Here is a 24,990-nt window from a genome sequence, read left to right on the forward strand (position 1 = left end):
TTTATGGCAGTTTTTTAATGAAAATTTTTTAAAGAAAATTAAAACTTTCTGATCTTTTAAGTGCTGAAATTTAGGACAGGCTTTTATTAGGCAGCAAGTTAGAGTGTGGGGAGCCCTGATGACAGGTTATTTGGTAGTAAATACAGTAGTTACCCCAAAATACATCCTGGCAAAAAAGAGGGGAAATGATTGTCCAGGTCCCTATTAGTGCTCTAATGAGACTTTACAATCCTGATTCCTGCAAGGAATTGCACATTAACACAAAGGAGTAATTTTCACTGAAATATTGGACTGTCATTTCAGGGAACTGAAATGGTTCCTTCCCTTACTGGGAGGCTGAAGCTTGGAAAAGGATCTCATGAACTGTTTATATGCACAATATTGGGACTCTGTAAGAAAATTCACCAGAACTCCTGCACTGTCCAGGAGACTACTGGGAAATAGTCCAGTGTCCTGCTCTCACTCCAGTCTCTCCATTTCTTAAAGGCTACACCATAATATTGCCATTTCCAAGGCAGCACTGGAAAGAATAATTTCTGTGCGATAAAGAGACTTCTCTGGGCTGCAGGGACCCTGTGGGTGCTGACACCCATGAAGCTGAGAGGGAAATGCTTTGGGCTGTGTTTGTGAAGCTGTGAAACCAAGATGTTACCTGGGGATGTCCCTGGTGCTAAACATGGCCCAAAGTCACCAGAGTCCACAGGACAGGATGGACAAACTGGAGCTTTTTTGTCCACTGGGAGTTTCTAATCCACCACTGGGCTCAGTTTCCTGGGACTGCCTTTCAGTCTGGGGTCTTGGTTTGCTAATGGGACATCTGAGATGTGGGACAGGTTGTCATGGAGCTGTGCCAGGCCAGGGTCAGGTTGGATCTCAGGGAAAGGTCCTTTCCCCAGAGGGTGGTTGGCACTGCCCAGGCTCCCCAGGGCAGTGGGCACAGCCCCAAGGCTGCCAGAGCTCCAGGAGGGTTTGGACAATGCTCTGAGGGACAGGGTGGGATTGTTGGGGTGTCTGTGCAGGGCCAGGGGTTGGACTTGATGATCTTTAGTGGTCTCTTCCAGCTCAGGGAACTTTATGATTCTGTGATCTGCCACCAAAGCCCTCCAGCCTCTCCTTCCAGGGTGTCTTGGGGCCCAGCACCTCATTTTGGCTCATGATATCCCTGGGAATCCCAATTTTATGGTGCCTCATCCATGTGCTCCCAGTGTGCCTAATCCATGCCAGTGGATCCAGAAAGGTTGAAGAGGAGCAAAAGAGAAGAGGGAAAGCACATTTATTCTCTCTCTTTGTTCCCAGCCCTGGGCATTTTGAGCTCATCTGTGAAAAGATGCATTGAAATCCCCACTCAGCCTGATCAGGACCATGGATTTCAACCATGGCTTCTCCCTGGTGGGGAAACCTGAGCCCACGGCCCTCCTGGGGTGGGCAGTGTGGGCTCCAGTGGCCCTGCATCAATCCCAGGAACTCAGCCCCAGCCCCTCTCCTCGGCTTCCCGGGCTCTGCTGGTCCCTGTTGTGTGGAAGTGCTGCCCACCCTGGGCAGGGAGGTGGAGCCCACAATTCCAGGACATGGGAATGTGCCTGGAGCTAAACCTCCCCCTTCCTGTGCTTTACATCCTCCCTGGTCCTTCTGAGACGGGAGCAGACCCTTCCCTTGTGGTGTAACACACAAAAAACTGGGAAAAGGAAATCGGGGCAGTTCGGGTCGAGAGCCGGGAGTTCTGAGTCATTCCCTGCCGTGTTCCCGGTAGGATATGGTGCATCCAGGGGCCAAGCAGAGCTGTGCCAGCTCTCCCCACCCTGCCCAAGCCGCCGCCAGGGCCCCCTGGTGTTACCTTTGTCCAGGACGGGCCCGAAGATGGCCAGGCTGTCGTCGATGGTGGTGCAGTTCCAGCGGCGGCCGCGGAACTGGTGCTGGCACTCCTGGATGCCCAACTTCACCCCCTCGGCCACGCTGGGCATGATCTCGATGTAGTTGCGGCAGAAGCGGAGCTGCTTCGGGACCAGGCCCGGGATGGAGCCGCAGAGGATGGGCTGGGACCCCAGGGAGCTGTACTGCTGCCCCAGGGCGAGGGACCTGCGGGGGACAGGGACAGGGTGAGGGCTGGGCAACTGCTGCCACTGATGGGCCTGCCCCCCCAGCACCCCTAGAGGGAATTTGGTGAGCCAAAGGGAGCCAACGGTTCAAAAAAGTACTGAAAAATGAGTGTTTCCTGAGGAAACAAGACTTTCTACTACTGGTCCCACTGGTGTGGAAAGGGCTTTCACACCTGGGGACACCCTGGTCCTTGGTGGGCACAGAGGGAGGACTCGGCTCTCTGGAGCCATTCCAGGTATTCCAAAGTGTCTGAGACCTCCCCAGGGGGCTGGAGGATCTGACAGGACCTGCAAGGGGCTGGATCTGGGGAAGCAACACCTGGAGGCTCGGGAATACCCTGAGGAGTCTCAGCTGTGAGGAGACACCAACTGAGAGCTGCTGAACCGTGGCCAAGGTGGGGAGTGTCCTGTCCCAGGCCAAGTTCATCAGCAGAGGGACCAGCATTCCTGGAGAGGGGCTGCTCGGGGTCAGAGGTGTCAGAGCCACGTGTCCCAGGCTGGTTGGCCTGTGCAGGTGATCCCAGCAGATCCTGAGCCACCCCAGTCCCACCTGGATGGATCCCAGTCTCCAGCAGCAGCTGAGTGGGGCAGATGTGCTGGGAAGGGCAGAGCTGAGAGGATCTTTTCCTACCAGTCCAAGGACCTGGCAATGGCTCAGCATTAAATATGTGGGTCAAATTGCTTATTTGGCCAGAAATTGTCACTGAAGGGTGAAAATGTATTTTTTTTAGAGAAGCCCTGAGACACTACTGTTTCACACAAACAGGGACAGTCCCACAGCTGATGCTCAGGCTCCAGCCCAGCCTGGGGTGTCCCTGCAGAACGTGGGGAGATCTGAGAGGGAGCAGCAGTTCTGTGCCAGCAGGAACTCAGAGCAGAGACCTCACAGTGCAGGTGCCAGTGTGGGCAAAGAGTTTTGACTTATTACACTCTCGGGCACAGGGTGGGATTGCTGGGGTGTCCTGTGCAGAGCCAGGAGTTGGAATCCGTGATCCTTGGGGCCCCTCCCAACTCAGAATATTCTATTTTTCTTGGATTCTGTTTCTGTTGTCCTGGGAGTCCACAGGACTCAAGGTGGGGTCCCACCAGTGCTGAGGAGAAGGGAAGGATCTCCTCTCTCTACCTGCTGTCAGTGCTGCTCCTTGGGCAGCCCTGATGACTGTCTTTACCACTTCACATTCAAACCCTGGTCCTCCAGCACCCCCAGGTCTGGCTGTGCAGCTGGTTGGCCCCCAGCCCTCACAGGTGCAGGGGGTTGTTGCTCCCCAGGTTATTTTCCCCATCTCCCCTGCTTGGGGTGCAGCACATTCCTGTCTGCCCATCGAAGCACCTTCAAACAGCAGCTCTGGAGCATCACCCACCTCTCCCACCTCATTTGTTTCTCCCTCACACACCTGCCCACACCCGAGGGCTGTGTGTGAATGAATCAATCCTTTGTGGTCCTTAGTTAATCCAGGCTGGGAGAGCCCTCAGCAGGGCTTTGGCCCAACCTCCTGCTCAGAGCAGGGCCAGTTTCCAGGTTGGATGAGGTCTCTCAGGGCCTTGTCCTCCTACAGTTTGAGCACCTCCAAGGACAGAGATGCCACTGCTTTATGAGACACGTGGCTGGCTGTCCTTGTCCTGAGCTGCTCTCCCAGCCTGGAGGCTCAGGCTGGACACTGAGCTGGCCCCAAAGGGTCGATTTAACTGCCCACTAACGATTTGAATGTTGTAAAGGAAATCCCAGGGAGAGGCATCTCTGCTGAAGACACTGAACAGGCAGACCTGACTCCCCCTGTGGCTGGGAAGCCCAGGGCCCTAATCCCTGTGCCAGTGCTGCCTCCTGCCACAGCTCCTGCTCCCTGCTGCTCCTGCCCCTCTCTGCCCAGGACTTCGTGCAGTATTTGGGCTCATCTCCCCCAGCCCTGGATGGGACACACGGAGAAGGGGCAGCCAGGTGTGGCTGGGAGGCAGCAGCACAAGGGGCAGTGCCCTGGGCCTGGTTCCCAGAGCTGTCCTGCACCTCCAGTGCCACCAGCCATGACCTGGGGAGGGGGCTCAGCACTGCTGGGACGACGGGTCAGCCCTGGGGAACACGAACAACCTCAGCTCCACTCTCCACCCTGCGAGGCAGGGACACGGTGGACAGGCAGGAGAACATCCTGCACGTGGATGTTTAATGTCCCTTCCAATCCAACCCATCCTGTGTTTCTGTGGTTCCCCACACCCCCCTCTCACAGACAGGCTCAGGGGTGACAGGATGCTTTGTCCTGCCTGGGTTTGCAGAGCTGTGAAGGGCAGGCCATGGCCAGTGCCAGAGTGTCCAGGATGTTCCTGCAGCAGCAGGTTCTCACAGGGGAGGTGGTTCTGGGGAATTCCGCGGAGGACTCTCCTCACATTCAACCCCAGACTTGGCCAAACCCCTTCTTTAAGCTTCTGAGCCATCTCACAGCAGACTTTCCTGCTGGGAAGGCCTGACCAGGGATGTGCAGCCTGTTTTGGTCCATCTGTTGAGGCTGGAGTTGTGATGTGCTGTGAGGCCCCTGGGGAGGGTGGAGGCTGCTCTGGTTGCCCGTGGCCACACACCCAGCTCTGGAGGATTCCATGTGCTTTTGATGACCTGATTCAAGCTTTCTCATCTTTCCCTTCTCCTCCTCTTTTGCACAGTCTCCATCACTCCCAAGTGTTTGCTCCTCATTTTTCTTGTTGATCTCACTGACAGCAGCTTCTTTCCAATCATCACCTAATGCTTGGTTTTGTTCCCATGTCAGTGATTTCCCCACTCCCTTCTTAGACAGAAAAAGAAAACCTCATTCCTCTTGGCCCCTCATCCCCATTTCCCCAGGAGTCCTGGGAAGGCAGAGGGGGCAGGTGCTGTGACTGAGGGGCTGCAGCTCCGGGGTCCTGTGGGCTGGTGGTTCCTCCTCAGAGCAGCTGAGATGTGAAGACGAAACAAAACCTCTCCGACATCCATATCTGTGATCCCAGGGACAAATATTGGCTCTAACACAAGGTGTTAAATCTAAAATCTAAATCACAGAGTGAATTCTAAATCACAAATTAAATCTAAATCACAGAGTGAAATCTCAATAACAAGAGCTCGTGGAGAAGAAGGAAACACATTAGGGAAGGAAGTGTCATGGGGTGAATTTGGGACAGGTGGAGGATAAGGATAATTTCTAAAGCACAAACACGACCCCGAGGCTGTGCCTGCAGGAGTGGCAGACCCCACACTCCCCTGCCTTGCTCTCCATGCTCTCAGTGTCCCTCCTGCCTACCTGAGCCCGTGTTTCTCTGGCTCCCTCCACATTAAAGAGAAATCCTCATTTCATACCCCTTTCCACTGCCTCAGCTTTACCCCTAGAAGGTGACAGACCCTTTTTTCCAGCACCAACTCCAGGCCCAGTCCCTTTGCACACTCATAGGCAGGATCCATAAAATCCAGACAGCTCCACGTGGCTGAGAGACCCTTTATCTCCTCGTGGACACTGTGAGGGGACAGATGGGCACATGAAGGTTGGCTGTGTGTGCTGTGGGAGTGCAGGGCACACTCAGGGACTGTGAGTCTTGATGGCAAACACACAGGAGATCCCTTTTCTCTTCCTCTGCTTCATCCCTTCACTCTCAGGTGTTCTGACACTCTCAGGCCAGTGACTCCTTTTGTTCCCACCTGATGGTGCCAGACTGGGCAGGGCCCTGGATCCAGCTGACTCTCTGTGGTTCCCATTGGTCTGGGATGGGCTTTTGAAGCCCTGGGAGTAAATTGTCTTGTGCAGATCCTCTTTCTGTAGCTACCAGTGGGTGCATCCTCTCATCCTTGAAGAGGTGACTCCTGTCCTCCCGTTGCCTCAGTGGGGAGGATGCTCTGCCCACCCTCCCACCTTCATCCTTCCTACAGAGCTGGCCAGAAAACTCATCTTCCAGTTGGGCCACTGGTTGGAAAGACACGTGGCAGCAAGAGAGATGAGACCTCGTAGTGTCTGGAAACAGCAGGATTTGGCCAGATTGGAACTGTGCCCTAACATATGAAAAGCAGATTCTAGGGTGATCACCAAGAAAGGTTCCTGACTGAGCTCAAAAGCTGCTGGGACATTTATTCTTCCCTGCCTGCAGGAGACTGGAGGATGCTTGGAGCACTTGGGACTGGCCTCACCATGTGCCACAGGCTGCTCATCCCAGCTGGGTGTTCCCAGACAAACCCTGGTGAGAGGCTCCTCCGTGGAACAGGGGCTGGGAGCCCTCCCTGAGGGGATGTCCTGGCAGGAAAGCAGCTCCGTGGGGAGAGGTTTGTCCATCCTCTGCTGTGTGTGCAGGGCATGGTGAGGTCTGACTTTGGGGTTTGCTCACATGTGTTTCCTATTCCAGTTTCATGATTAAAAAAAAGGAAGCAAAGGACCCAGAGGGGACCAGATTCCTGAGGAACAACCTGGTGGTGTCACCCCTTTCTCTTTCTTCTGCAATCCCATGAACCTGTCGCTGCCTTTCTTGAGTCCTGGGAGCCCTGGGAGCCCTGGAGGTGGACAGGAAGCTGCCTCAGCCCTGGACAAGGTTGACCTTTGAGTGCAGACTGTGCTCAGCCCCCTGTGAGCTCCCAAGTGGGGCAGCACCTGGGGCTGCCTGAGGTCAGTGCTGCTGCTTTTTGCTCAAAATGCAGGGAGAACATTCCTGGGATGTGCTGCTGAGGGAATCTTTTCCAGCTCTGAACTCAGCAGCTGAAAGCAGATCCTGCTCCCTTTGTCTCAGCAGCACTTAAATAACAATTGCTCTTCCCAAATGCCTCGAAGGCCACGGCCAGAAACACTCCCTGAGAGCTCCAAGGAATGATGGAAATGAAGCTCTTTGAAATCATGATCATGGAATCCCAGAATGGTTTGGGTGGGAAGGGACCTTAAAGCCCATCCAGTCCCACCCCCTGCCATGGGCAGGGGCACCTTCCACTATCCCAGGTTGCTCCAACCTGGCCTTGGACACTTCCAGGGCTGAGGCAGCCACAGCTTCTCTGGACAAGAGGTTTTTCCTCCCCCAGCAGCTCAGGTCACTGCAGCACAGGGTTACAAGGCAAACACTGCCCTACTCATGCCTTCTAATGTTGTGTCAATGCCCTGGATCGATCCCTGAGGTTTTTCCAATGCTCTGGGAAAGCTGTGAACCAGCAGGAGAAAACCAGCTCACAGTTCAGACCTTGTTTGCCACCTGCTGCCTTCGAGAAAACCTGTCTCTGCCTGTTTTCATTGCACAGTTTTTAGAGGTATTTGTTGTTTTCCAATTCTGGTCCATGTTCTGCTTCAAACAGGCCATTGTACCAGTGGCCTCCTGTTGTCTGAGCTCTGCCTGGCCCAGGGGAGAGCAGCACTTCCATGTTCTCTGTATTTAATGCTGTACAAGCCCTGCCTTTCCCCTTCCCAGCAGAGGCCCCATCCCACACTTGCTTTCCAGGTAATTAAAGGGCAAATTTACCCTGAGCATCAGTGTGGGGGGAGCACAAACCTTCCAGGAGAGCCAGACCCTGCTCAGTTTGTTGGGCCCTGTTGGTTTGTCCACCCCAGCTGTGCTCACAGGCCTTCCACCACATGACAGATGTTCATTTGAATCCCAAGTCAAAACATGCAATATAAATGCACATCACAGGCTGGGAAGTGCCAGGTCCTGACTGAACAATGAGAACAGAGAGAACGTGACAGGATTCAAACTGCAGTTTGAGGGACTGGATGGCAGCTCTGCTGACTGAGCCTTCACTCAGGAATCACCCACTGTTTAATCTCAGCCCAACGTGTCCAGAGTGTTGAGCTTTTCCACAGAGGGGACACTTTTTCCCTGGTCTGAGATATCACCATCACCACAGAGTCCCCACCAAACTCTGCAGTCCTTGGGGGGCCAATAAAACAGACAGTTTTTAAATAGGAATGCTCAGGCAGCTGAGCATTGGAGGCTGATCCTCCAGCCAAGGCCGAGTCCCACAGGCAGGAGAGGCACGTGGGGGTTTCATGTTTATCTGGCCTGGAAAGTCTCTGTGGACTTTCCACACCAGTGATGTGACCTCTTGAACAAGAGCTTTGTTTCCAGCTGATGTGTTTGAAGATGCCCTCATTAGATAGTGTGCATGAATTGCCTGATGTGCCCAACATTCACCAGCCCACAAGGCCACGTTCTGTCCAACTACAGTTCTCCCTTAATTCAGTCACACCTGAAGGCTGGAAACCTCTTAAACCCTTCACAAAGGCAAAAGTTCACCCAGGAATCACTCCCAGACCTGTGGCTGCTGGGAAATAGCTTAAGCATCACTCTGAGAGCTCTCCCAGAAGGGCAGCTCAGGGTGTTTAAACTCCTCCATTCCTCTATCTGAAGTCCTGGGTGATTTTTGTTTCTTGTCCATGCACACAGTGGTTCCCCTCTGGCGCCACAGAGAGACATTCCCAGTGGGGGGGCTGTGCCCCATGGGAGGATCTTGACAAGACCAGGAATGGTCAGCCTGTTGTCCAGGGGCACCAACTGGTCAGAAATTTGGCAACTTGCTCCATTTGCAGAGAGATGTTGGTTATTTCCAGAAGGAATCAAGGAATCTCACAAATGAGATGATCCTCTGATCAGAAAACAAGGGTTGGACACTTGTGCCCTGTCTGCAGTCCCAGAGGAGGGGAGAGGTGCCTTTAATGCTTTTATTCTGAGGTATCAGAAAGAGGAGGTCCCAGGCCTTGCTAAAGCATGAATACTCCGAGGAGATGCTGAGGAGGAGCAGCTCCAGGGCTGAGGAATCGGAGGAAGAGGCTGGGGGTGTTTTTTTCAGCCTCCAATCACCACTGATGTTGAAGTAGCCACTGAAACACATCCCTGGCTAAATCTGCATTAATTCAAATGAAAAGCCCCATATCTGCACACTGAGGAAATTGTTCTTAGTAAAACCAGGATTATTTTCACGTTGGCTGGATCCCAAAGGCTCTGCTTACTCCAGAGGGGCAATCCCACGTCCCTGGGACCTGTCCCTGTCCTGTACTGCAGGGGCAGAGGCAGCAGAGCTCAGCAAAGCCACCCTTCCAGGGAATGGTGCCCCACCAAAGGCACCCCTGGGGATGGGCAGTGGGTCAGGGGCCTCTCAAAGCAGGGCAGTGTGTGACTGTCACTCAGGAAGGGATTTGAATCCCTGTGGGCTGGGAGTGAGTTGGTGCTGCAGTGGCAGTGGTTGATCCACTCTGGTGTCACTCCTGGGCTTGCTGGGAGTGCTTTCCACCCTCCCCATCCACTCTGCTGGCTGGAAATGAAGCATCTCCTGCAAGAGGGGGAGGGGTTGGGAGCTGCCAGCTCTGAAGAGCTGTCAAACCACAGAGAGACACCAGTGCCTTGTCATCTGCTGGGGGTTGGGGGAAAGCAGGGCTGGGAGAGGTCCTGGGCTGCAGGACACCAGCTCCAGCCCTGGGATCTGCTGACAGGGACAGAGGAGGATGGAGGGAAGGATGGATGGAGGGATGGAGGGATGGATTGAGGGATGGATAGAAGGATGGAGAAAAGGATAGAAGGATAGAGGGAAGGATGGATGGATGGATGGGTGGATGGAGGGATGGATGGATGGAGGGGTGGATGGATGGAGGGAGGGAGGGATGGATGAAAGGATGAATGGAGGGATGGATGGAGGGAGGGAGGGAGGGATGGACAGGCTGTAGACAGGATGGCAGGGGATGGATTACTTTGAACCCTGAATGTTTAATCCCAGGGAGACATGAATGGAAAAGGAGTGCAGGGATATGGGAAGGGAAAGCCAGAGCAGGGTGAGGCTCATGGAAGCACCACGGTGAGTGCTGGGAGGAGGCTGCCCTGCTCAGTGTGAGTGTTTATTATATTTATATTATAGATGGGAATATTAACCATCATTTTATGTATTTCTCATTCTGCTGTGTCAATCATTTAAAAAAGTGCCAAAGGACACCCAGCAACAACAGAGCAGGTCCCCTAAAGAGGAGCCTCCCTCCTAAAAATAAGCATCCCTCCTAAAAATGAGCATCCCTCCTAAAGGGGATTTTTTTTTGTGCTTTACTTCTTCTTCCTCCCGTCTAAAAACTGTTACAATTGTCAGTGGGATGGGTTTTTAAAAGGTGCATCCAGACTCTGCAGGTTTAATGAAGTTTAGGGGCTTAAAGGGGTGCAGGGGAGAGGCATTGCTCAGACCCCAACCATTAATTCAGGGCTTGCATCATTAGGTTGTTTCTTGACTGAAAGCAGGAGTAACACATGGATGGTGGGGGCAGTTTTTTCCTGTGTCTGAACCCCAGATGTGTTTTCTTCAACCTCCCAGTGCCCAACCAATCAATCAGTGTCACTTTTCCATCCCAAGGCTGAGTTTTGCTGCTCATCAGTGCTGCTCCCATGGCAGGAGGGTGTTAGACCCCAGACTCTGTCTGTGGGCTGAGTCTCTCACTCCATCAGTCCCAGGGAGCTCCAGCAGCCCCAGGCTGAGCCCTCGTGCTGAGCAGCCACAGGACCCTCCTGCTGTGAGCACGTTTGGGTTGGGGTGAGCACAGGGCACGTTTGGTGTCTGAGGGTGATGCCCCAGTGATGGGACAGCAATTGTGGGGCAGGACCAACTCCTTGTAAAGCTGCTTCCCAGCCTGCAGGGTTTGGGAACCAGGGGATTTCCCCACTGAAGACTGGTCTGCTCCACCTGTGAGGTTAAAACTTGCTCACATTCACGTCCCTCATGGGACACATTTTCCATGGGAAGAACTGATTTACTGCCCCTCCCAAATGTCCATCTAGACCACCTCCAAACCTGACCTTTGGCAAGCACTGGCCTGTGTTACTCCTGGGAATGCTGGACCATTCCCATGGGTCTGGCCTGAACAAGAGGTGCTGTGGGAACTCCTGTGCTTTGAAACATGCCCAGGGGGAGGTCCCTGACTCCTCAGTGCCCAGGGAGCCCCTCCCTGCTGGGTTCCAGAGGAGGCAATGCCCTGAAATCCCTCTGAGCAGGTGCAGGGTGTGGCTGAGCCCTCCCTCAAAGGCTTGGGGAGTTTTGGGGTACAGAAGAAGAAGAGCCAATGCAGAAAGGCAGATAAAGGTGAAAGCAAAGGGTGCTTTCATCACCATGGTGGAAAGGATCCAGCTCTTGCAGGGTTAAAAACCTCACATCTGCTGCTGTTTCTGATCCCACAACCTCTCCTGATTCACAGGTCTCCAAAATCAGGAGGTTTCCCTGCCAGTGTGATGCTGCCCAAGAAGGCTGTGCCACCCTCCCCTGGCACTGAGCGGTGCCCAGTGTGTCACCAACAAGATCTTCCTGCTCCACACAGCCCCAACCCTGCACCACCACCATGTTTGCTAAACCTCTGAATAAACCAAGCTGATTTTTGGGAGGCCATTTGTTTCCTCTCACAAGGTTCACTCGCAGTGAAAGGGCTGAAAGTGCCTCGTTTGGACCCAAATCCGTGGCTGCTCGTGGGGCTGTGTCAGTGTGGGGTCAGCACATGAAGGAGAGTCATTGTCCCCTCTGGTTGGTGTTGGTGGCACCAGACTGGGAGCCCTCCATCCAGTGCTGGGTGCTCAGGGGAGCAGGGATGTGGACAGAGGTGTGACCGTGGTGGGCAGGGGCAGGGCAGGACAGGAGGCTGAGGGTGTCCAACAACAGCCACAGATGGGATGGAGCCAAACTCTTCCCACTGGCACCAGATGACATAAAAAGGGGAAACAACTGAAGTGCAGCCTGGAAGTTTAGGTTGGGCATTAGGAAGAATTCCCTTTCCATGTGCCCAGCAACATGGGGGGGTGTCATCCATGGGAATCTGGGGGTATTGGCTGGACACAGCCCCTGCTGTTCTGGAATGCTGCTCCAGAGGAGTCTGGATTACAGACTGGAAGGATCCCTTCCCACCAGCACTGCTGTAACTTGGTGTCACAGGCTCTGATTTTGGGGCAGAAGGGGAACCATCCGTCCCCTTGGTGTCACAACTGTCACCTCTGGCAGTCAGAGGCTGCATGAGAAGGACAGGACACAGCCTGGGACTGAGGAGGAGGGTGATGGGAGGACACAGCTCCTGGGAGAGTGGTGAAGGCTGCAGAGCCTGTCCCTCCACAGACACAAGGTGATGGACAACTCCAAAATAATCCCAGCCCCCTTGAGCTCTGGGTCAGCTCCTGCCTGTGCCCTGGGTTTGCTGCCAAGGCAAAGGAGCAAACTGCACCTCAACAGAGGCACTGCAAGGAGAAAACAGCCTCAGCTTCACACACTCAAGGAGCTGTTGCTGCTGCTGTTGCACACAGCAAATTCCCACATTGGACTATTTGCAGAGACTTGTTCATATTTTGCGTGTCTGATGGGCTGGAGGCGGCCACTGTTCCCTGTGGGAAGGATCCTTCTGCAGACAGGACCATGGAAAATCCACATCCAGCTCTGAAATGCATCAGGTGCTTCAATTAACCTGAGTGTGGCCAGATTCCAGTGATGCCTGGATGGGGAGGTCTGTAGGCCCTGGGAGGGGTGGGTGCCTTGCAGGGGTTGCTCCCAGAAGAGCTCAAGTTCTTTGATGTGGGAGATTTTAGGGAAATGCAAATATTTCCAGTGCAAACAGGTGCAGGTTGAGACCAGAAGAGGTTTTGTCAGGTGAAGGTTCATCTGGATGGTGAGATGGGTGCAAGGGCCAGGATGTGTTGGGTGCATCAGGGCTTCAGAAAACATTGATTTCTTCAGCTTTCCTCCTAACCTGGGGGTTCCTGACAGGAGCTGATGGGATCTCCTGCCCTCTCTGTCACCGGGGGCGGGTCCACTTCTCCCCTTTCATCTCCAGGTGCTGTAACTCAGAATTCCCAAGTGACTGGTGGAGAGCAGCAGGCACAGATGGGACACAGTCACTCTGGTCCATGTAGAGCTGCTGCAGAGGAGAGGGATCACACTCCAGAGAAGCTGCTCTGACTCCACAGAGAATTAGGGAAGGACTTCCCAGCTCAAGTCAGGTGAAGCTGCCCTTGAGTTCTGGACAGTGCAGTGCACATGTTCTGCTGGGTGAAGGATGACCAAGGACAGATCTTCAGAAGGTTCACAGGCAGATTTTTTCCACACAAACTGAATTAAATTTTGCTGGTTTATTCAATTTTTTTTTCTCTGTAGGCATGGCATGAGCTGCTCTCCTATGCATGGACTTGCCACCCATCACCCACATCCCTGCACCCACACTGCCACTGCTCTGCCACTTCCACAGTCCAGGTTGCAGCCGGGCTGCAGTAAAACGAAATAAAACAAACCAAAATAGAATAAAATAGTGTGTCTCACCTGCCTTCCCTGCACAAGACCCAGGTGTTGCCCTGCCACTGACTGGGTTTGGTTTTGCTGAGTTGGTGTTCTGGTGATTTAGCAAGTCAAAGTGATTTTGGCTTTGATCAAAAGAGATCATGGAACCACAGGATGGTTTGGCTTGGAAGGCACCTTAAAGACCATCTTGTTCCAACCCCTGCCATGGGAAGGGATGCCACCCACCAGAGCAGGTTGCTCAGGGCCCCATCCAGCCTGGCCTTGAACACCTCCATGTGAAGGGGTGGGGAGAGCTTGGCAGGGAGGGTCAAAGGGGAGATGGAGCAGCAGGTCTGAGCCCTTCTGAGAGGGGCCTCTTGTGGGACTGACTTTGCTGAACCAGGTCCCTTCAGGGTGGAAATCAGATGAGTTTGGCTGAAGAAATGTAACTCCCCATAGGACACTGCAGTGCCCATCCCTTGGGTTCTGTAGTTGTGTTTGGGATGTGGGAAGCTTAGGGATACACACGGAAAGAGAAAGAGATAATGGAGGATGCCAAAGGATAAGTTCTTCAGGAATGCTATACTGGTGGTCACCACCTGGCTGTGACTGCCCTGCTGCCCACTGTGCTTCCCCCTGGCAGGAGGAGCTGCCATGGGAAGGGACCAGCTCTAGGGTGAGTTCCCAGCCAGAAGAAAAGGCTCCGAGGCCTCGTGAGTCCCTGGCACGGAGCAGAGCCCTGGGACACGCTGGCAGAGCTGGGCCTGGCTCAGCAGAGAGCCCTTTGGGGGATGTCTGAAGGTGGGAGTGACTCGGGGCTGCAGTGTCACTGTGCTGGGGGGCACGAATGTCACCTCCCTGACAGCAGATGGGACACGGCCCAGCCCTGCAGTGACTGAGCCAGGGCCACCTGCAGTGGCACCTCCAGGAGGATGCAGCCACCTCTCTGACACTCAGCAGAGTCAAATGAGACATCCCAGGAAGGAGGGCACTGCCATGTTCCTGGAAGTGGATTACTCAGCTCTGAGAGCTGCCCACAGCTTCCTCCTGCACACTTTAGGGATGGTTCTGCACTTCTGTTTCCTTCATGGAGTTCTGGCCAAGCCTGTGCTGTCTCAGCCAGTCAAGAGCACATGATGCTGCACAAACTGGAGTGGTTTAAACCTCCTCCTTCTTATAAATGGGATGTTAAACATGGAAAGGGGACAAAGGAGCAATAGCAGTGAGCTGAGGCAGTGGCTTATGTTGACAGTTTGATTAGTCTATTGGAAAGACTTCTGAGAGATTATTTAGTTACAGTGAGAAGAAGGGGAAGATTAAGACTTTGTGTCCAGCAGAAGAGGGTGAGACAATGGCTGGTGAGTGGGAATTCAGACCAGGGAAATGCAAAGGCACGACTCTCAATGTCCAGCACTTGTTGCATAGTCTCTGACACTGAGTGTCACCAAATCCAGCCTGTGCTGTTCTGAACAGAACTGTTTGAGCCACTACAAATGAATTACTCACCCTGGGGTGAAAGGCTGAGAGTCAGTGGTTGCAGTGCACGGCCCTGCCTGCCTGGGCAAGGAGGATTTATTTCCCTGTGCTCTGGGTCCATGAGGAGCTCCATCAATAGTGGCTGCACTGGCAGGGGCAGCAGAGGAGGAGGATGTGCCTAGGCAGTGCTGCAGGAGTTGGATCCAGCTCTTCTGTAAGGGGGGGCTTCTGGGAAACCAACATTCCCTACTTCCCCCCTGTACAAAGCTAAATTCCCCATCTGCACTCAGTAAGGTGCCCTGAAGCTTTCAGGGGTTGCACATGGCAGGATACAGGAGTTCTGTACATAAAGAATTTAAACCAACTCAGTAATTTGAAATAACCTTCTGGTACCTGCAGAGCACCCAGGAATTCCAGGGTCCCTAATGCAGGGAATGGAGAAGGACACCCTCCCAGTGCCATGGCAGGTGGTGTATTCAGCATTCCCTAAATTCACAGAGCACTGAGGAATGTTCCTCTGTCCCCTGCAGTTGCTTTTTCCTGCATCCTCTGCCGGATCTGCTCTATTCCTTTCTCATCCAAACAAGCCTTGTAAAGAAATTAGCTTTAAACACTTCCCAAGTTCTCTGCCTGCAGCTCCTGTTGCACAAACATCCACAGTCCACAAACACCACTGTAAACCCGGGATCTGCTCCCACCACCCCAGGTGACTGTTCTGACCCCTGGTTCCCTCCCATGCCCTGCAGTGTCTGTCCCCTTGGCACCTCTGTCACAGTCTCCGCTGGGTTTTGAGTCCTGATGGCTCAAGAGCTGAAACAAATTCTGCTCCAGGGCCCAGAGCTGTCCTGTTGCACCCTCAGGACTCTGGGTGTGGTGCCCCTGGGCCAACCTGGATCATTTCAGTGACCTGTCACAGGCTTCCACCCACCTCCCACCAGCCCAGGTTGCTCCAAGCCCCCTCCAGCCTGGCCTTGGACACTTCCAGGGATTCAGGGGCAGCCACAGCTTCTCTGGGCAACCTGTGCCAGGGCCTCCCCACCCCCAGAGGGAGGAATTTCTCCCCAATATCCATCTAATCCTGCCCTCTGGCAGTGGGAAGCCATTCCCCCTTGTCCTGTCCCTCCATCCCCTGTGTGTTCCCAGCCTGGTGCTGGCCCTGCACACCCTTCTTGCCCACCCTGCTTTTCCCAGCTGGACAAAGCCCTTTGTAGGGGAGATCGAGGTCTTGGATCAGGATTTCTATTGTCCCCTCTCAGCTCTCGTGGGCCATGTGGAGCTCAGAGCCAGGAGGACGTGGCTGTGAGCTGCCTGGGCTCTTGTAAAGGCTGTCCAGGCCTCTGGAACAGCAGCTCATCACTGGTGCTGGTGCAGATCTGAGGCAGATCCTGCCAGAGGAGCAGATTCTCATCTCTCACAAGCAGATGGGCCCAGAACTGAGGAAGGACTGGGGCAAAATTACATCCTGGGCAGGAAGTCCTGCCACCTGTGCCAAATTCCTGTTGCATTTTTTTGAGTGAGGAGAATCTTAACTAAAAGAAAATTACTTCTTGATCCTTAGGAGTGTTCCTTCTTGTACAAATGAAACCCTTTCTCTCATCACACAGAATTACTCAGTGGCCATCACCACTCCAGCTCTTCAGAAGTGTGTTGCTTCTTGAAGGGACCTGGCACCAAAAGTATGAAAGATGGTCTAGTTGTGGCTGGAAATCTAAGCTGACTCTCACAGTCCTGATAGTTAAAGGAATAATGAAATTCAGAGCCTTGTGTCAAGCACAGAAGGAAGAGACAGAAGGAAGATCAAGATATTGGCTGGTTGTTAAATGACTTGTGCACAGGAATTTCAATCAGTGCAATTAGAAGATAATCCCCTCCCTTCCAGCAGCTCATTTTAGAGGCGTAATTAGAACCATGGAATCCCAGGCTGGTTTGGGTTTTAAGGGACCTTAAAGATCATCCAATTCCACTCCCTACCATGGACAGGGACACTTTCTATTGTCCCAGGTTGCTCCAAGCCCTGTCCAACCTGGCCTTGGACACTTCCATGAACCTCATGAATCTCAAGAAAAGCAAATGCAAGGTCCTGCTTCAGTGGTGGGACAGCCCCACACAGCAGGACAGGCTGGGACTGACTCACTTGGCAGGGAAGGACTCGAGGATCCTGGTGGGCAACAATTGGAACAGGAGTCCCTTGTATCCATGTAGGAAAAAAGGTCATCTGCATCCTAGGGCTGCACTGGCAAGACTGGAATATTGAGGGATGTGATTCTTCCCCTCTGTTCAGCACTTGCACAATCCCATGTCCAGTTTGGGGCTCCCTAGGCCAGGCAAGGCATGGCCATACAGGTGGGAGCCCAGTGGAACCCACCACGATGGCCAGGGGGCTGTTCTGAGCAGTCCCTCCAGGTCAGAGACCAGCAGATGACCCTTTCAGCATCAATTACTGTTCTCTGACACGATGGTTCAACAGGGCTGCCAGAGCCTGGCTTGGCCCCCACCGTGAGTGTGGCTGTGGAGTTCCCAGGGATGGAGGTTTCACTCCAAACTCAGCTCTCTGGGTGTGCCAGTGCCTCCTCCAGCCCACAGAGAACAGGCACCTGTGGGAGTCACTTTAACTGTGCCTACACATCTGTCCCAGAAGGCCCTTACTGGCTCTCCATCCACACCAGAGGGGGGTGAGGCTGAAAGCACCACCCAGGAAGGTGCATTATCTTCTGGAAAGATAAGAAACGAAACCCAATAAGCTGCTGGAAAAGCCACAGTGGTGTTTCTCCCCAAGTTGGCACAGGAACATGGACCTTCCCCACAGCAGTGCCCTGTGAGAGCCACCAGCCTGCCTGGTATTTACAGAGAGGCTGCTCTGGGAGCCTGGGATGTCACAGCCTGAGCTCAGGTGGGGTCTGACCACGACAGGAATAACCATGTCACTGAACAGACTCCCCCAGGGATGAGCTGGATCCCACTGCTGGTGGTACCACCCTCAGACCCCCCAGGACCTCCCCCTGCACACACAGAGGCTTGGGCAGGTGAACTGTGCAGGGAAGTGAAGTGGCATTTCCCCTTCTGGGCAACAAGGGGCTTTTCTGCTTGGTTGAGAGCAGATCCAGGGGATGAGGCAGGAATGGAGTTAGAGGAGCCCAACAGGTGAGCATTTAGCCCTGCCTTGCACTCCTGGGTGTTGTGTGGCCAGGTAAGAGCACTAAAGGTCATTTAAATGCTCTCTTCAGTGTCCTGCGGGGCTGGAAATGCCTGTGCAGTGGGTGGAGGAGTAAAGGTGTTTCAGAGTTGGAGCATCTGATGTACAAGAGGCTGGGAGAGCTGGAACTGTGGAGAGAGAGGGAAAGAAATCCATGGAGAGATCTGGTCAATGTGTACAGATAAAGAGAAATCCATGGAGAGATCTGGTCAGTGTGTGCAAATAAAGAGAAATTCATGGAGAGATCTGGTCAATGTGTGCAAATAACTGGTGGGAGGGAGTGGAGAAGCTGCAGCCAGACTCCTCTGACTGCTGTCCAGAGACAGGACAAGGGGCAATGAGAGCAAACTGGAACACATGGAATTCTCTCTGAACACAAGAGAATTGCTCACTGTGAGGTGACAGAGCACTGACACAGGTTCTCTAGAGATCTTGTGGGGCCTTTGTCCTTGGAGACACAACCAGGACACAGTCCTGGGCAACCTGCTGTGTTTGACCCTGCTTTGAGCTGGTGGGTTGAGCTCAGGGATCTCCAGAGGCCGCTTCCAACCTCAGCTATTCCTTGATTCTGTGACTAAATATTGAGTTCTTTGGTAACAAGTGATGGATTTCACGGTGAAGGACCGAAAGCTTTGCTGGGGGGGGACACACACAGATCTGAGTGATGCACTGCTGGGATCCCCCACTCTGTGAGGGAGGATGGAGAGACACCTGGCAGGGTGGCAGGGGGAGGAGTGCAGGGTGGCACCAGGATGTGCTGGGTGGTTTCAGTGCCATTGTCACACAGTCAATGCCGTTGTCCTGGAGCCACTCCAGCCCATTTGCCTGCCTCCCAGTCACACTGTCTCTGTCCAGAGCCAGAGGGCAGTTCCTCTTACTCCCCTCTCCAGGTCTCATTTCTCCCCTTCCTGAGTCCTCCCTGCTCAGCACTGAGATGGGAATTGCCAAGTCCCAAATCTCAAACTTCCCAACCTCCTGTCTTTTTAACACCTGGCCCAGAAAGCCTCTCATTTCCAAGCTGGGTTTTTTCACCCAACATCATCTGTCAACAACCCCACCCTAAAAGCCATTATCTTTCTGAGGGGAGAAAGTCTCACCCCAAAAGTGTCACATTCACACTCCCTTTGCTCTGTCACAACTTTCTTCCTCCATAAACCTCCTACCCCGGGACTTTCCTCCTTCCCTTTGTTCTGTTGCTCATTGCAACCCCCTTGTCCCATACTGTAATCTCAACTATCCCTCCTCATGTCACCCCCACTTCTGCTTTTCTGTTTCCAACAGCCCTCACAGAGCTCAAGGAGTGTTTGGACAATGGTCTCAGGGACATGGTGGGATCGTTGGGGTGTCCTGACTCGGTGATCCTTGAGGGTCCTTCCAACTCAGGGTATTCTGTGATTCCCTGAGTGGAGCAGGACAGGAGGGGAGTGCAGAGAGGGGCCGTTGCTGTAGCACTTGGGTGGCCTTGGGACCTGCTGGTGACAAGAGCCAAGGAACTGGGCCAGGACCCAAATGCTCCTCAGCCCAGACTGGGTGTGAGGCACAGTCCAGCTGAGACCCTGGGGCCTCAAGTGACCTCGTGGAGAAGTCAGAAGTCAGCCCAGACAGCAAAGGGAGCTCAGTCACATCCTCCTCCCTCGCAGCTTGTGGGGCAGAAAGTGGGGTCAGAGCTGAGCCCTTCACCTGCTCCAAGACTGGTTCCCTCTGAGGAGTCCCTTTGCCTGAGGAGTCCCCACAACAAAGGGCCTCCTAACAGAGCCAGCAGATCCCTCTGGATGGGTGTAATTTCCCTTGTCTGAGCACGGGGAGGGTGTTGCATCCCTCACATTATCTCCCTGCCCACTGGTGTGTGGATTAGTGTTGCTGCAGCAACAGCACTTTTGTAAGATGAGCCCGTTCTGGGGGAGCTGCTCCAGTTTGGGTGACTCAGGGCTCTGTCATGGGCTTGAAAGTGATTTGGCATCTGCTTCCAGTGCTTTGTCTTGGCATCACACGCGGGTTGGCTCGGAGTGCTCTGCCAGCAAAGGCTGGGAGGATTGGGGGGTGGGGGAGATGGAGCTGCTTCTCCTCCTGAGGGATGAAGTTGCTCATACAGGGGTGTGTGCCCAGAACTGGGCTCCCCCCATTGTTCCTGCAGCAGATAGAAATGTTATGTTCAGCAATGCCTGGTCAAACCAATGTCACCCTCAGTTTGGAAAACACAATCAAGGGATTTGCCGCGGGAGAGGATCTATTCTGCAGGGACTGGGAGAATATTATTTGACCAGGAATTTACATAAATGCATATGATTTGCATATGCAAATTCAGGCTCCCGGGCTGTGACCTCAATAAACACAGCAGGATTTTCAGCACTGGAAAACCTTCCCTCCAACGCTGGGATTAGTTTGGAGAATCTCCCTCCAGGTCGGGGGGTCCTGCAGGGCTGTACCTCTGTGTGTGCACCCTGTGTGACCAAGGCCACCTCATCTCCCAGTGCTGCTGCCCCTCCCCATCCCTCCAGCCTGAGAGCCATTCCCACTGCTCAGATTCACCTTTCCTGTCTCCTTCCCCAAACCTGGCATCAATGGAGAGAAATGTTTCCTACCAGGGAGGAGGTGACAGGACACTCCATCCAGACTGGGGCACCACAGAAATCGAGGGAAGGTAGAGACCCTCTCCCTGAGGCTGGTGGAGATGCTGGTCACACCCACAGGTGAGCCAAACCCTCTCCAATGGCTCCAAAGGATGTCCCTTTGGAGAGGCTGGGTGATGACTGACCCCAGTAAGTGCCAACTGTCTGGAAATCACCCACTGTCAATCACAGCCTTTGCACTGAAAAGCACTTCCCAGTGCTCAGGCACTATGGAAATATCCCACTGAACACTATGGAAATCTCCCACTGAACACCATGGATGGGAATCACCACATCCACCCAGCTGTCCCACAGCTTGGGGTGTGGTCTAAGGGGGATGCCTGGGCTGCATCTTTGGAGAGTCCTTCACTGTGCTCTGAGACCCGGACTGAAGTGCCAGGGGTGCCTCTGCTCCTGTAAACAGCCTGAGGTTACCACAAGAAGGGTGAGCCTGGCCAGGAGTGGACAACAGGGACTGTGGTCACTTGGGCTGCCCATCCTGGGGCTGAGATTAAGGCAGCCAGTTCTCTCTCAGCAGGTTGAGCTGGATCTTAAAGTCTTTTATGGCTCATACAGCCAAATTGGATCTTCTGGAAACCAGATCTAGAACCTGGTGGTTTCTTGTGGTGAAAAATTAGGCCTCTTTAGGCTGTGGCTGTTCTCTTTCCATGGAGAGCAAAGCAGCACTTGGAGTGGTTCTGGGCTCTAGAAAGGTGTGAGACACAAACTGCCATGACTATTGCAGAAAATATCTACCCATGGGACACTCTGGGTCTGCTCAAAGGTCTGTGTAGATGGTGCTCTGCCTCCTTCACAGGTAACTCAGCTCTGTTTGGAAGCACCACGGGAAACAAGGCAAGAGGAAAAGGTGGCTTTGCCCTGTCCATGCAGGTTCCAGCAGGGAGGGGATGTGGGATGTCCTGAGTTGAAGGCTGGCTCTGGACTGTCATGTTTAAGGGCAGTGAGTGAAAACCACTCAGTGATTTTCTCACCCCGTGGTGTTTGTAGCCCCCACAGTTCCTTCTGGGAATGTGTCCCACAATCTAATTATGCATTTCCCTCAGATAATTTCAGTCCCAGGGGTCAATAATTCCCCTGAGCAGCAGCAACAAGCCTTGGAATGAATTAAACAGGAGACAGCTTGTGTGTGGGTCTTTGGGCCAGTCCAGACAGGACAAGATGTGAGAAATGTGCTTTACACCCTCTGAAGGAAAGAGGGACATGTATGGAGGGGTTTGAGACACTTCAGGATGGTGGGGACTGGAGCAGAGCTCCTCTTGGCACCTCAGTGAGGGGCTGGGCTGGATGTTCAGATGATGCATCCCACCCCTGACACTGCATGCAGGGGGTGTCACTCCTCACGGGCTCGGATGGGAAACTCTGCTGACCCCAGAATCCTGGAAGTGATCGTGGGCTGGTGAGAAGAGAGATGTTTTGGAGCCTGTGCAGGGGAGGTGGCTCACTCTGAACAGGTGCCCTGTATGGTAAATAACCAACTACCAAAAGCTGGGGAACAAGGAGGATGTGGGGATGTTTGGAGTTCCAGCACTGCCTTCCCAGGTAACCATGATGTGTGACAGGGCCCTGCTTTCCTGGGGGAGGCTGAACACCTGCCTGTGATGGGAATGTTGAAAGAATTCCTCACTTTGCCTTTCTTGTGTGTGCAGCTTTGCTTTACCAATTAAACTGTCCTTATTTCAAACTGTGAGTTTTACACTTTTGCCCTCTGATTCTCTCCCCCATCCCACCACCAGGGAACAGGTTTGGTGCTTGGCTGCCTCCCTGGCTTAACCCACACCAGGTTCTTGCATCCTGAGCAACAAACTTCTTTTCCTCCCCACACTCTTGTCATCATCCCTGCTCTGCAAGGTCTGTCCTGCATTCATGTGGAATTGCCTTTCTCCAAGTGGAAAATCCCAGTGTTGTCTCTTCACTTAAGGCTTTCAGCCCTTCCAGTCCCTTGCTCCTGGTGGGCTGTTGCTGTGCTTTCCTCATTTTATAGAACCATTTTTTGGGAAATGCAATGATCAGATTGCAAACAGACCTTGGGATGCAGCAATAAAAAGTAAATAATGACTGAAATAGTGACATGCTGATGTTTTCTGCTCAGAGAAAAAATCCAGCACAGCTCCCAACAGACCTTTTCTTCATCTGTCACCCAACACAGCCCCAGAAATCTGAGCAAGTGAGAGAGCAACAGGGTGCAAATCTTGGAGATGTACATTCTACTGTTTGTTACTGAGCACTGAAGTCCCAACAGCAAAGGATTGTCCATAATAATGGCTGTTCCCAACGTAGAAAATCCAACCTCTATCAGTGCTGGGCAGATTTGGGATCCTTTCCTAATTTGCACTCCTTCATGGGCATTTCCTGTCTGCCTGTTTATTGTCCCCCTGGACAAACGTCACCCAGTCCTGTCCTCTGTGGCCCTGCCTCTGTGCTGGACCATCCTGAGAATGGTCCATTTGCAAACTCTATCACAGGATCAAGGATCTTCATGGAACCACAGGATGGTTTGGGTTGGAAGGGACCTCAAAATTCATCCCATTCCAAACCCTGCCATGGGCAGGGACACCTTCCACTAGACCAGGTTTTCTCTGTTCTCCCTGTTTCCCACTGTTCTCCCACTACAACCTTTTCTCAGTGTGTTGGACACTGTGTCCTTGCAAAACTCTACTGTAGAGTCCTCACCAATGTAAAAAATTACTTTTTACATAATTTTTAACAGAAGATCTGATCTGGAGTCATGGGAAATATCCTTTACTCTCAGAGGTTTTGGTCAGGAATAGAGAAGTATCAATCTGAAAAATGAAACCTTTTCTTACAGGTTTGTTACTGCCAAGAAATTCCTTCTTTTTAATAATTTTTTTCTGGCCAGTAGTTGCTCTCTTGATCACAGCTGAACTCAAAACATCTCAGGGGACTTGGTGGAGGGATGGGGACCCTCTATCAGGTGATGCCATGTGTAAGGGCAGGCAAAACATATTCCTGGAGCCTGATATGACTCAGGAAACAAAGACTAAAAGCACAACCCCAAAGCAAATGTTCTTTGAAGATGCTTTCCCTACAGAGCAGTTTTCCAATGTAAGTCATTCCAGTGCTCAGGGGAGGTTTTTTTACACCCAGTTGCTCATTTTTCGTGGGTTCCCAGCGAGCCTTGAATTCACAACATTCAAAACCACATCAGAAAGCTGATTTTCCAGTTTGCCTGTGGTTTCCACCCCACGGCAAAGCCAACACATACCTTGAGCCAAGGTCTCGAGGCTCAGGGTGGAACTCCAGGGCCTTCTCCTCCAAACCCCAGTCCGTGGATGAGCCTCCCCAGCTGTCACCCAGCCATGTTTCCCAGCCCAGCTGGGACAAAGGGCTGCTGGGCTGAGGGGATTTGGGGAGAAGCACAACTAAACCTCAGGCTGGGTTGGACACCAAGACTCACAACTGAACCATCAAGACCTGGACACTGCACTGAACACTTTGTTGTGATTCAAACCACAATCCCTTGAGCCAGGTCTCCTGGCTGGACAGAACTGAAGCAGTTCCTGCAGGAAGGTGGAGCAGGAGTTAGGGAAGGAAGGTGGGGCAGCTTTAGGAGCAGTGGGATGGTGGGAGGCACCACCACGACAAGGCACATCTGCCTCAGCCTGGGCACATCTGCACTGCATGGAGTGACATCGTTCCTGAACGTCTGGGAAGACTCTCCTGAGTCCTCTGGGCATGAAAGGCTGGTTTTCAAGAACTTCAAGGACTAGACCATGGAACGTGAAGGTGATGGTGCTGCCACCAGTGTGTCTCCCTGGTGTCTGGCTGCTCCTAATTCCTTCTAGAGCCTTTGGGCAGCTCACTTCTCTGCTCAGAGCCTGGAGAAGGGTTGTCACCAAGGTATGAGATCTCTGTTCACAACAAGACTGTGAAGACCACAGACACTGGACATGGGGAGGGGCTCCTTTAGGAGCATTGGTAGAACTTAAGCCTCCAAAACTTCAGTTGTGAGCATTGCACCACTGTTTGAGGCACAGGCTCCCTTTGTGTAGGGGCTTAAATCAGCTCCCAGACCTTTTCAGTGCTCTCACTTAACCAAACAGAAGCAGCAGAACATGCCCCACCAGAGCCACAAATAAGATCTTTGTTTCTGCAGATTGTATTTTTAGGAGATTCACAGGGGAAAAAAAAAAAAGAGCAAACTGAAATGAGAAGTGAAAATGTCCAGACAGACCTGGCTTGGTGTTCTGCATTAACCACTTGTCAAACAGACATCAGGGAGATTTCATTAAAAACTTATTGAAGGTGAGTTGGTTGTGCCCAAACCTAATGAGGCCAGAGCACATCTCATGCAATAATCAGTCAGAATTTAAAAAAGACAAGTGGAATCTTTTGAAACAACAAAAACAAAAAAAACCTCAAACCCATAAGTATTGAAAGCATCAGCAG

General features: G+C 52.8%; 1 protein-coding gene across 1 annotated transcript in view; it reads right to left on the reverse strand.

Annotated features, from left to right (window-relative positions):
* WNT3 (Wnt family member 3) overlaps nt 1-24,990 on the reverse strand; it is a 42,968-nt gene that overhangs the window by 8,369 nt on the left and 9,609 nt on the right. The window contains exon 3 of the mRNA XM_017838108.1: nt 1,835-2,076. Within this exon, the coding sequence (XP_017693597.1) occupies nt 1,835-2,076 (242 nt within the window). The remainder of the gene's footprint in view (nt 1-1,834; nt 2,077-24,990) is intronic.

This window comes from Lepidothrix coronata, unplaced genomic scaffold (genome assembly GCF_001604755.1).
Source record: "Lepidothrix coronata isolate B3197 unplaced genomic scaffold, Lepidothrix_coronata-1.0 Scaffold324, whole genome shotgun sequence".
In the NCBI taxonomy this organism is placed as follows: domain Eukaryota; kingdom Metazoa; phylum Chordata; class Aves; order Passeriformes; family Pipridae; genus Lepidothrix; species Lepidothrix coronata.